Genomic DNA, 12,796 nt, shown 5'->3' with positions numbered 1-12,796 from the left:
ATCGAAAAGGTGAGTTTCAGGCCAACTAGGGCTACGCAAGTGAGATGCTAACTCCAAAAAGAAAAGAAAAACGGGCAGGTCATCACGTACTCTTTATTGTTGGTGACAATATTCAGCAGTCTTTGCTTGTACTTTACCAGCGCCAGCTGGGCTGAAACTCGGCAGGAGGGACCTTGCGGGAGCTCATTAGGCAGGTTATGTTCTTTCTCCATTCGCCACTAGGGTGCAGTAAAACAAATGCTGGGCAACATACACAATTTGTAAAAATAAAATAGGACTATCACGTCACGAGTAAGAAAGCTAAAAGGCCACCCCGACGCTTTATTTCACAGAATCCTTGTCTCCGTCAAGAATTTAAGAGCTGGACCCTAGCAAATCCCATTTGGTAGGCTTTTCCTCGCCTCCATCATACAAGTCCCCCAGTTCTCCGCCTGGAAGCTCCGTTCGACCTGGCATCATCAAGCCAGTGTGGAGGACTCCTAAACTGGGTGTTGGTGCTAAAAAACCAGAGGCCACCCCTGGGGAAAGGCCCTATTTAGAGATTTATCGGGAGGGGACTGAGCCTGACGAGGCTGCAGGGCCGCGAGGCCCCGCCCCCCCCAGTTCCCATCGTGCTCCGCGCGGAGAAGCCGTGAAGGCGAGGGCGGGGCGGAAGAAAAGACTGGGCCAGACGAGGGAAGGGGTGGAGCTAGACGGAGGATGGGAAGAGCGGGAGGGGGTGATGGGCGAGGCTAGAGGAGGAAGGAACAAGGCTAGGCGGAGCCGGGGAGGGGTCGGGCGGGGGAGAGGGCGTGGCTACAGGGGCGGTGCAGAGGAAGGGTGTGCTAAAATGGAGGAAAAGGTGAGTCGGGGAGGAACGGAGAAAGGGGCGGGGCTAGTAGTAGAGAAGCGTGTGGGTTTTGCGACAGGGGCAGCACGGAAGCGGAAGTGGAGGGTGCGCTTGGCGGCGGCGGCGGGAGCTGCGGAGTCGGGAATCAAAACAAAGGGCCTGGGGGGTGGGGGGGAAGGCGGCGGGGTCGGAATGTGAGCCGAGAAGGAGCTGGCAGCTGAGGTGAGTCATCTGTCAGTGCCGGGACTCCACTTGGGCGCTCGGGTTGTTTGCCCAGCAGCGCAGCTGGCCCAGGAACAGCGCCCTTTTCCCCAGACTGATGCTGCTGGGGTCTGGAACCCGCCAAAGGGACCGCGCGAAAAAAATCAGTCTCACTTGTCAGCCCAGTGTCTTCTGGGGCGCCTGCCTCCCTGCTCGTTCCGGGCCCTTTAGGTGTCAGCAGCAACCTTCGCAGGGTGTGCAAAGTTAGGAAGATGAGTTAAAAAGGACAGTGGTCGAGTTGCGTCCCTTAGCTTGTTTTGTTTTGTTTTGTTTTTGCAGCCCTCCGGAGCTGTCTCAGCAGTCTCTTTGGATGCAGCTTCAGTTTCAGCCACTCCCCCCATTAATTCTAGCACAAACGTGTTGGCCTTTAGGGTTTGCCAAGCACCTTTTAGGTGTAACTAAGAGCTTTTTAGTTGTACTAGTATCTTTTGGACTTTCCGGGATCTTCCTGTTTTGCATACAAGGAAACGTTTAGCTAAATGATCTTTCTTCACATTTACTGACATTTGCAAGGCGCAATGGAGTCCTAGGTTCAGGGGTACAGTCAATACGGTCGTGGGAATTATACTCTAATTGGGGAGAAAAATAACATCAAGTAAATAGGCCATTTAAGTAAAAGGTAGAAAACAAGTAAATATACAGACCCTGTAAAATGGAATGGGACTTTGTGGCAAGGGAGGCCATTTGAGAAGTAATTCATCCTCAGTATCTCTTGTCACCAAATCACAAATAACTCTAAGAAAGGGGGTTGCGACGATTGTCAGACTCACAGGAGATGGGCCTTAGGTTCAAAAAAATGAGTGCCCACGGCTACACAGATAGGAAGGTGGCCTTGGCGACCAACATGCATGCATGCGATGTCACAGGCTGCATTCTTGGCCATTGTCTAATTTGCTCAAAGACAAAGATAGTGGTAGAAGGGAAGACTCTCACACCAGAACTTCCTCTGGCTAGCTCAGATGCCTAATGGAAGATTTTAGTATTCAGGTCACTAATGTTTTTCCCTATATTTATATGTCCTTATATGTTGTGGAATATTAGTTGAAGATGGTTACATTTGTTTATGGTGTGGAACGTTTGTTTAATGATGCAAAGATATGTTGCATTCTTTATGTTGCATTTGTTTAACTCTGTGAAGCTGTGTTACTTTGCCTGTCTAAAACACCTGACTAGTCTAATAAAGAGAAGAATGGTCAATAGCTAGGCAGAAGAAAGGTTAGGTGGGGCTGGTAGGCAGATAAAATAAATAGAAAAAGAAATCTGGGAAGAGGCTCGAGGAGTATTCAGAAATAAGGGAAAGTAAAAGCCCAGAGGCAAAAGGTAGCCTGAAAATTTCAAAGTAAAGCTGGCTAGAAATAAGCCAAGCTAAGGCCAGACATTCATAACAAAGAATAAGATTTTATGTGTTTATTTTGGAGTTGGGTGGTGGACACCCAAAGAGCAAAGAATTAAGAGTTAAAAAAAATACCAACAACTCATGCATATTGAATTTTTTTTTTTTTTTTTAAACAAAGTCTCATTATGTAAGTATGGCTGCCTAGAATTTGCTATGTAGCCCAGGTTTCTCTTCAACTTGCAGATATCTTCCTGTCTGACTCCCAAGTGTTGGAATTGCAGGCATGTGCCACTACTCCTGGTTCTTAGAGCAATCTTGATGGTATCTTGGTGTAGTAGAAAGAGGTTGGTAAGCTTTTTGGCCTCAGGCTAGTTATGAAACTTTATTAAGTTTATTGTTTCTCAGTGAAGTGTTAGAAATGGTAATTCACTTTTAGGGTTTGACTTTGATTTGGTCTCAGCATGCTGAAATTATGAACATTGTGAACATCACAAGTTCTTATGAATTTGTGTTTGTTGGGTGATACACAACTTGGGATTTTTGTTTGTTTGTTTGGTTTTGGTTTTTTCAGACAGGTCTTCTCTGTGGAGCCTTGGCTGTCCTGGAACTCACTCTGTAGATTAGGCTGGCCTCGGACTCAGAGAGATCTGCCTGCCTCTGCCTCCTGAGTGCTGGGATTAAAGAAGTGCGCTTCCGTCAGCACCTGGCATAACCTGGATTTAATAGTAAAAACGTGCTTTTTTTTTTTCATTGTAAACATTATTTATTTAATTTAGAAATAATCTTATTTTACATATCAATCCCCGTTCCCTCTCCCTCCCATCCTCCCATGCCCCCCACCGACCACCCATCCCACCCCCCCCATTCACTCCCCAGGGAGGGTGAGGCCTTCCATGGGGCATCGTTAAAGTCACATCATGCATTAAAGCGCATCTAGGCTGAGAGAGTATCCCTCCATAGGGAATGGGCTCCCAAGATCCATATGTGCACTAGAGATAAATACTGGTTCCACTGTCAGGTTTCATAGACTGCCCAGGCCTCCTAACTGGCACCCACATTCAGAAGACTGGGTTCGGTCCAATACTCGTTCCCCAGCTTTACAACTGGGTCAGCTGAAAAACATGTAATTCAAACAATGATAGCAATTAACTTTATCTCCAAATTATTATCAATTGTTTACTAGGTTAATTCTGTTAATTCCTTCAATAACTACTTTGTGATTGCCATGGGATAGGCCTTGGGCTGAGTACTAGATACAGTGGTGGAAATGGATAGTGCATGCATTTTTTAATTGGTTGCTATAATGCTATGGCAGATAGAGGTAGTGTACAGATAAGGGATCATGTTTTTTCCTTCCTAGTTTCCCTTCCTCTTCCACTCCCCCTCTTTCTGTCTGTGATTGAACCTAGAACCTTCCAAATACCATTAAGCTCCATACAAACCCCAGCCTACAAACAGAAATGTAAGTTTTATAGTTTCAGCACACTGGCTAAATATGTGGCAAAGACATGAGTCTCAATTACACTTCAACTCAGCCATAGATAATATTTAAATAAAGGAGTATAGCAGTGTCCTAGTGAAACTTTATGGATACTAAAGTTTGAATTTCATGTTTAAGAACACTTTCTCAGCCAGGCGTTGGTGGTGCATGCCTTTAGTCCCAGCACCTGGGAGGCAGACACAGCCTGGTCTACAACAGGCTAGTTCCAGGACGGCCTCTAAATCCACAGAGAACCCCTGTCTCGAAAAACAAACACACACACACACACACACACACACACACACACACACACACACAGAGAGAGAGAGAGAGAGAGAGAGAGAGAGAGAACACTATCTTAGGAATTTAAAAGTATGCAAAATATATTCTTAGTTCACAGTCCATTTAAGTATAGTTGTCATAGCTTATACCTGTTTTGGCATTTGGGAGGGTGAGGTAGGAAGATTGTTAAAAGTTTGAGGCCAGTATTCAGGGTTACAGAATCAGATCCTGTTCAAGAAACACTAGGTAGACAAAACCAAACATACATATGCATACAGGCAGCAGGCTGGCAGCAGGCTGGCAGACCATAGTTAACTTCTTTATGTGATCAGTTTCCCCATACTTGACATACATTTTGAACCATTTCCCCCTCTGTCATGGAGACGTAAAATCTGTTAGAAGTGTCTTATCAGAGATACAGCTGAAAGAAATTATTTTCTACATGCACAGATGAAATCTCTGATAAAGTAATCACTGAAAATGGTCACTGTTGGGCTGTTGTGGTGAGGATTTACAAGTAAGGTTTTGTTATTCTCCCTATTACTGGCTCCCTCCCTGCCCCGTGAGTGTACATTGGCTTTGCCTTTTGTGTACTAAGACTCTAAGAGTGTAGTCATGCTGGGGTAAAGTACATCTGTGAGTTGTGACTTTCGTAATTGCTGGATGTTTGGTGATCTAGTCTGTTACACTGCACTTTCATTATAAACAAACCAATTGGATGGTTTCTCTGGTAGAATAGAATTCAACTTCCTCAGAGGTCATTTAACTTGTCCCTTTTATTTTTGCTCACATCAGGTGCATAGAAAAGTTGTTCCCTACTGTTAACTCCTCTGTTCTCCTAAGCAGAGTTTCTAGGATGAGATATCTGAAAATTAAGAAAAACTATAGGTCAGGTGTGATGGCTCACACCTTTAATCCCAGTACTAGGGAGGCAGAGGCAGGCGAATCTCTTGAGTTTGAGGCCAGCCTCAATTTCAGGACAGTCAGTACTACACAGAGAAACACTGTCATAAAGAAAAACTACAGGAAATGTCTGCTTAGAGCCTGGTGTCAGCCAGGTGAAGAGGGGCCTAGAAATGTGCAGAGTCCATGATGTGGCTCTATCCTTCAAGCATGGGAAGAAACACCCAAGGCTGACCTCTGGCTGATACACTCATGTAAGAGGATGAGGATCACCTTGCCCCTTTATTTGCACACATAGAAAAAAAACTGGGATATGAGGAATGGAAGATCAAAAATGGCTTGTGTGGTATATGTACATGTTCATGTGGGTGTGTTTGCAGGTTCACATATGTACATATGTGTACAGGTTGGTGTTGGGCATCTTCCTCATCATTCTTTAATTTTTTGTTTTGTTTTGTTTTTGTTTTTGTTTGTTTTTGTTTTTCAAGACAAGGTTTCTCTGTGGCTTTGGAGGCTGTCCTGGAACTAGCTCTGGCCTTGAACTCACAGAAATCCACCTGCCTCTGCCTCTGGAGTGCTGGGACTAAAGGCATGCACCACCAATGCCCGGCATTTTCTATTTAATTTTTAAAAAGATTTGTTTATGTACTTTACATATATGAGTGCCCTATTTTCAGATACACCTGCATGCCAGAACAGGGCATCAAATCCATTATAGATGGTTGTGAGCCACCATGTGGTTGCTGGGAATTGAACTCAGGACCTCTAGAAGAACAGCCAATGTTCTTAACTGTTGAGCTTTCTCTCTAGCCCCCCTTTCTTTAGGTTTTTAAAAATTACATTTGTGTGTGTGTGTGTGTGTGTGTACCATGGCATAAATGTGGAGGTCTGAGGATAACTTGTGAGTGTCGGTTCTTTCTCCTTTTAAAAATATGTATTTATTTTTATTTTGTGTGCATTGGTGTCTTGCCTGCATATATGTCTGTGTAAGTTACAGACAGTTGTGAGCTGCCATGTGGGTGCTGGGGAATTGAACCTGCATCCTCTGGAAGAGCAGCTGGTGCTCATAACCTCTGAATGGTCTCTCCAGCCCCCAGTTCTCTTTCTAATATGTGGGAGTGGAACTAAGGCTGTCAGGCTTAGAGGCAATCACCTTTTCTTAGCCCTGTCACTGGTCTCTCTATCTTCTTGTTTGAGGTATTCTCATTGAATCTAGAGTTGACTGACTTTTACTGGGCAGGGTAGCCATTGAACTCTAGGGATCTGCCTGTTTCTGCTTCTTCAGTGCTGGGGTTAGAGTTGCATGCCTTTCTTTTATAAAAGTGGGATTGGGATTTGAATTCAGATCCTCATCTTTATGTAGCAAATACTTTTCTCAGCCATCTCCCAGCCTCAGATCATATTTTTTTTCTACATCAAATATAAATAGTTAGAACCAACAAAGTTTACCAAATTTTAGTAGGCTGTAGTGAGCTGTGATATATCCATACTGCCTTTGATCATTAAGGTCTGTATGGGAGAGCCATTGCACCATGAATACAGCTGTGGTCTCACTTTAATATTATAAAATGGGTACTTGTATAAAGACTTGTGTACTGCCTGGTTTTGTGTCAACTTGACACTAGCCAAAGTATCAGAGGAAGGGGCCTCAGCTGAGGAAGTGACTCTATGGGAGTCATTAATGATCAGTGGGGAAGGGCCCAACCCATGGTGGGTAGTACCACCCCGGACTGCTGGTGCTGGATTCTATAAGACAGTGAGCTGAGCAAGCCATGGGAAGCAAGCTAGTAAGTAAGCGGCTCTCCTCCATGGCCTTTGCATCAGCTCCTGCCTTCAGGATCCTGCCCTGTTTAAGTTCGTGTCCTGACTTCCTTCAGTGATGAACAGCAATGTTGAAGTGTAAGCTAAATAAATCCCTTCCTCCCCAACTTGCTTTTTTGTTATGGTGTTTTGTTGCAGAAGTAGAAACCATAACTAAGACAACTCATTTTTAACAGGGTGGAAGAATGAGAGAAAAGAAAGATGAAAGAATGTTGAACCACGTTGTCTGGCGATGTGATGGAAGGGAACGGGACTGAGAACTCTTGCAACAGAACACTTAGATGGCTTCACCAAGATAATGATGCTAAGCCATGGCTTTGGAAATTCTCTGGTTGCTTTTCTCGTCCTGAACAGACATTGCCTCTTAGTCCCCAAACGGTAACTATGTGCAAGACATAGGATGCTGTGAATAGATGATGGGTACACGTGGTCTCAGACAGTCTCTCTCCTGCCCATAACACCCCCTGCACGTTGTTATGATGTCTCACTCAACGAGAAACACATTTGCCCAAATCTGTATTCCACTCTGAGTAATAGATTTTAAGCATTTAAAATGGGGGGGGGGGATTTGGTTTCTTACTAAAGCCTCAAATTTCAAAGCTTGCATAAGAAAATCAGTGAAAAGTATAAAATAAATTATATTTAACTATAGCTTTCTTAACATGATTTGGACTGTGGCTTTGGAGATAAGTTTTTCATATATAGTCCAGGCTGGCTTTGAATTTATGATCCTTTTGCCTTGGCCCCCCAAGTGCAGGGTTACAGACTAGTGTGACCACTGTCACTGACTCACCCTCTTAGTTTTAATTTTTGTAAATTAGAAAAGATTGACAGTATCTTTTTGTTCAGGATTTTTTGTGAATATTAAATATATTCTTTCTTTTCCTTTTTTGGTGGTGCTGGGTTTTGAACTCAGAATAGATACTTCTCATCACTGTGTCTTTGCACTGGCCACAGTATAAAAACTGCATTAAGTTTTTGGTGTTTCCTCAGTGCTATCACCAGCACAGCTGGGCCACTTTGAGCAGATGGCTGGTCTCATTCATAGTGTTTAGAATATCACTCTCCCCCTTTAAAGAGAACCCCACTAAAACTCTTTATTCCACACCTACACGATTGAAAAAAAGGAAGCTACCTGCTTATAAACCACCTTCCTTGAAATGCTGTGAAATCATTGTTTGCTTACCCCCAGTTTTCTTTGAAGCAAGAAGTTATCTATAATCCCTGTGGTGTGGTTGGTTAACCTGGCTTGCTGAAATTGTAAACAGAGCCCCCTCCTAACTTTCTTTAGATTCTTACAAACAGCATTAATTTTAGTTGCATGTTTCTGTGTTGCCTTCCTGCAGACCTCTCTGAAGATCATCCCTGGTCTTAGCTGGATGCTGTTATATTTGTTCAGTTATGATTGAGTGATGTAAAGAGAGTTGAACGTTGATTTCCATTTTTTAATGCAGTACTGTATGAGAGAACAAAATACAGTAATCTTCAGAAGTTGACTGAAGTGTTCTGATCTCTCCTCAGAAAGAGTACATGGAGAACAAGAAAGCTGCTGTGGAGTTAAAGGATATACCATCTCCTCTTCATGTTGGCTCTAAACTTTTCCCAGCAGTCCCACTTCCTGATATTCATTCTCTTCAGCAACCAAAAGTACAGCTGTCAGCTGTTCCCAAAGTAAGCTGCTGTGTTCATTGCCCTAATGAACCCTCCACTTCGCCCATGCGTTTTGATGGTGGTGGTGGCAGTAGTGGAGGTTCTGGAAACTTGATTCACGCGGGCTCACTCTTAGACTCACCAAGCACCAGGACTGTCACATGTCAAGTAGGGTCAGGGTTTGCTTTCCAGTCTGTGTCTTCACTGCAGAATGCTTCTGCTAGAAACAACTTGGTGGGCCTTGCGAGTGGCTTTCCCAGCATGTCTGTAGAGAGTAACCTACCTTCCTGCAAGCACCTACCATGTTGTGGGAAGCTCCATTTCCAGTCATGTCACAGTAACATGCACAAGCTGCATCAGTTCCCGACTCTCCAGGGCTGCTCCTCTGCTGGCCTTTTCCCCTGTTCTGATTTCCCAAGTGGGGCTCGAGGGCGTTTGGAAGATCGCCTTTCCCAGTCAGAGCTTACACCTCACTTGTGCACCAACTCTCTTCACCTAAATGTGGCACCTTCGGTTTGTTTAAAGGGCTCACTTTACTGTGAAGACTGTCTAAACAAGGTATGTGTCTTTTATTCTTTATCTTGGGGGCAGATAATGAGGTTTGAGGTTCTATTTAGATACAGCTTTACCTTGCCATGCCTTTACTGTGCATGGGGTTGAAGATTCTTCATGGTGTAGCTTACGCTCTATTAGCATAGCTTTGTCTGATACTGAAAGATGCAAAGTGTAAAATGGGAGACCATCCAGAAAAGTACAGTATAGTTAGATGTGTAGCTTGTGCTTTAGGGCCTCTGGTCACAAGAAAGCCATGTTTGCAGAATCCATGATTTGATTCTTCCTTCTCTAGAACAGGGTTGGTTGAGTTCTTATAACTTAAACTTGGCTTATACATTGGCCCTTTCATGGCAGAAAGGTAACTATACATTGTCTTACTGTAAAATAAGGATTGTGAAACTTGGCCCCGTTCACACTAGTATTCAAAGGAAGGTTTTTCTGCCATTTTTGGGAGGTACATGTAAGATTTCTTTCATAGCAGATACATGTCCCAGGTTGGAAAGGAGTGAGTAATTGAACAGGTCTCTGATCATTTCAAGTTGCTTCTTGAGATGACAATGTGGATTGGTAGCTAGTAGTTCTGATAAAGATTATTTGGAAATACAATTTATCAGAGGTCATCAAGTAGGAAGGTGAAAAGCTTAGAATGATGTTTTTGGTTGAATATGAATCTAAGTTCTTTATTGATATGTCTAAAACTTCTTCCTTTAAAAAAATGTTAAAACAGCCAGCAAGAAATAGTATAATTGATGCTGCTAAAATATGGCCAAATATACCACCTCCAAGTACTCAGCCTGTACCTCGAGCTATCCCTCTGTGTAATGGCTGTGGAACAAAAGGGATGGAGAAGGAGACCTCGTTGTTGGCAACCAGTCTAGGCAAAGCTGCTTCAAATTTTGGTAAATAATGGTGTAGCATAAAAAAGTGCATTGAAGTTGTCTTTTTTTAAAGGTTTATTTATTTTTACTTTATGTGTTTGAATGTTTTGTATGCATATATGTAAGTGTACTTATGTGTGCCTGGTGCTTTTGGAGGCTAGAAGAGGGCACTGGATCTCCTGGAACTGGAGTTATACTAAAGGTTGTCAGCCACCATGTGGATGCTGGGAACTGAACCCTTATCCTTTGCAAGAGCAGCCAGTGTTTTTGACTCAGCACTGAGCCATTCTGTACAGCCTCCATTTTAGTTGTTTTCAATATCTGACATAAATGTTGTATTTAATTGCCTATAAAAAATTCCTTGTGATTCTTAGGGTGCATTTGCATTTTGAAGTATATGTGAGTCTTCCCTCATTTGGCAAAAAAGATCTTTGACTATAGACTTTTATGTTGAGCTGAGACTGTTTGAGGCCAGAATCTATATAGGAAGATGAGGAGTGTATTAAAGAGAGTTAAGTGATATAGGAAACTTGGACTACTTAGATTGTATGTTTAGTTTATAATGTTTTTGAGACAGTCTTTCTATGTAGCCTTGGCTGTCCTGGAACCCTCATATAGACAGATCATCCATGCCTGGAACTCACAGAGATTCACCTGCCTCTGTCTACTGAGTGTTGGGATTAAAGGCGTGTGCCACCATGCTTGAACTCAGCTTAGGTTCTTAATATTCCCTAGACATACTTAGTATTTAGAAAAATTTAGTAATGGCTGACTGTTAAAAATACTTGAAACCTTAGAGTTTGAAGTCAAAATTATTTTCCTAAAAAATAGTTACTGTGATATTTTATCATCTAAAAACATCTCTGAAAGGTTAAAACAGATGTTAATAATGTATTAGAGTAGTTTACAGTGAGAATCAGTGCCAGTTTCACTTTGGTGGCATCATCAATGCTTTCTTCCTTACCCAGCAGGCAGCCAGACCTGCACTGAAGTGGAGGCAGGTTTAGGAGCCTCACTATCCATTTAGTTTTCTGGTTGCGATTGCACAACCATCGTGGATCAATGGGGGGGGGGGGGGTGAAGTCACACTGCTAACATAGAGTTGTTTTGGCACTACTGATTTGTAGGTTTGTTGTTATTGAAAGTAGGAGTAGCTTTAAATTCCAGCACTTGGGAGGCAAAGGCTGATCTTGAGTTTGAGGCCAGCTTGATCTACCAAGCAAGTTCCAGGACAGCCAGGGCTACACAAAGAAACCCTGTCTTGGGGGGAAAAAGTAGGAGCGATCTCAGTATGTCACTTGGGTATTGTGGCTGCTTCTCGGGCTGGCCAGTAAAGTTGTTATCCTTAAACTTAATGGCAAGCAATGATTTAATGTTTCTGCTATTTAGAGTGGTGGATAGTTAGCTGTTGTATTTTAGCTCACTGTTTTCTTTTTCACTATGTGTAACTGGAACTATTAATATTTCTTAAGGGTCACCAGAAGTTGCAGTCACTGGACAAGTGCTGGAGACCCTCCCCCCTATTGGTGTTTTCTGGGATATTGAAAATTGCTCAGTCCCCTCTGGCCGGTCAGCAACAACTGTTGTACAGAGAATCCGTGAGAAGTTTTTTAGAGGACACAGAGAAGCAGAGTTTATCTGTGTGTGCGACATCAGTAAAGAAAACAAGGAAGTTATTCAAGAGCTAAATAATTGCCAGGTAAAACAATTTTATTTATTTATTTTTGTTAAGTATTGTACTCTTTGGAGTGATGGCTCACAGGTTAAGAGCACTGACTGCTCTTCTAGAGGTCCTGAGTTCAATTTTCAGCAACCACATGGCAGCTCACAACCATCTATAATGAGATCTGATGCCCTTTCTGGCATGCAGGTGTACATGCCATATATATAAACAAATCTTTAAAAAAGAAAAAAGCTGTAATCTGCTGAGGGCTGGAGCAGTACAGTGGCTCAGCAGTTAAGAGCACTGGCTGCTCTTTCAGAGGACTGGAGCTCAGTTCTCAGAACCCACATGGTAGCTTACAACCATCTGTAACTCCAGTTCCAGGCATCTGACAGCCTCTTCAGGTATTTGCATGTACCAGGCACATATGTGGTATACAAACACACATGCAGGCAATGCACTCATACATATTTTAAAAAAAAAGTTTTCATTCCTTAAGACAGGGTTTCTCTGTGTAGCCCTGGCTGGCCTGAAACTTTCTTTGTAGACAGGCTGGCCTTGAACTCACAGAGATCTACCTGCCACTGCCTCCCGAGTGCTGGGTTTAAAGGCATGTGCCACCACAGCCAGCCTGATTACTTGGGGTGTTTTGTTTAAAATTCCAATTATAGATTGAATTAGTGATGTCATTGTTTTTATGCTGCTTTTCAAATGAAAGTCACACAGTTTTTCCTAGACTGTTTAAATGTACACATTTGATCTTTCAATATGTTTCTTGTAACCTTGGTGCTGTGCACTGTAGTGGTTGTGTGTGCTGTCTGCTTCAGCTTCATCTCTGCTTTCTGAGCCAGGCATATAGAATGGATGTAGTATTTGCAGTCTACAGATGAAATTGAGGCTCTAAGAAGGGATACCACTTTCTTATACCAATAAGTGACAGGCCTGGAATAATTAACTATTTATTTATTTAGAGGCAGAGTCCCACCAGATAGCCCTGGCTGGCCTAGAACTTGGTATTTATATGAGGCTAATCTTCACAGAGATCTACCTATCTCTGTCTTCTGAGGGCTGAGATTAAAGGCATGCACCATTCACAGTGTTCCGAATCAAAATTTACGTCAAGACTGTCTGACCTCAA

General features: G+C 43.0%; 1 protein-coding gene across 2 annotated transcripts in view; it reads left to right on the top strand.

Annotated features, from left to right (window-relative positions):
* The first annotated feature begins 925 nt into the window (after window positions 1–925).
* Marf1 (meiosis regulator and mRNA stability factor 1) overlaps window positions 926–12,796 on the top strand; it is a 50,134-nt gene continuing 38,263 nt past the window's right edge. The window contains exons 1-5 of one of the 2 annotated variants that reach the window (XM_051206712.1): window positions 926–1,051; window positions 7,089–7,290; window positions 8,434–8,583; window positions 9,845–10,016; window positions 11,468–11,694. In XM_051206712.1, the coding sequence (XP_051062669.1) occupies window positions 7,150–7,290; window positions 8,434–8,583; window positions 9,845–10,016; window positions 11,468–11,694 (690 nt within the window). In that variant the 5' untranslated portion in view covers window positions 926–1,051; window positions 7,089–7,149. Of the gene's footprint in view, window positions 1,052–7,088; window positions 7,291–8,433; window positions 9,121–9,844; window positions 10,017–11,467; window positions 11,695–12,796 lie in introns of both variants that reach the window. The other variant, XM_051206711.1, reaches the window with a different exon arrangement.

This window comes from Phodopus roborovskii, unplaced genomic scaffold (assembly GCF_943737965.1).
Source record: "Phodopus roborovskii unplaced genomic scaffold, PHOROB, whole genome shotgun sequence".
Classification (NCBI taxonomy): domain Eukaryota; kingdom Metazoa; phylum Chordata; class Mammalia; order Rodentia; family Cricetidae; genus Phodopus; species Phodopus roborovskii.
The sequence above is the reverse complement of the archived record's forward strand: the minus strand, read 5'-3'. Positions and strand labels throughout refer to the sequence as shown.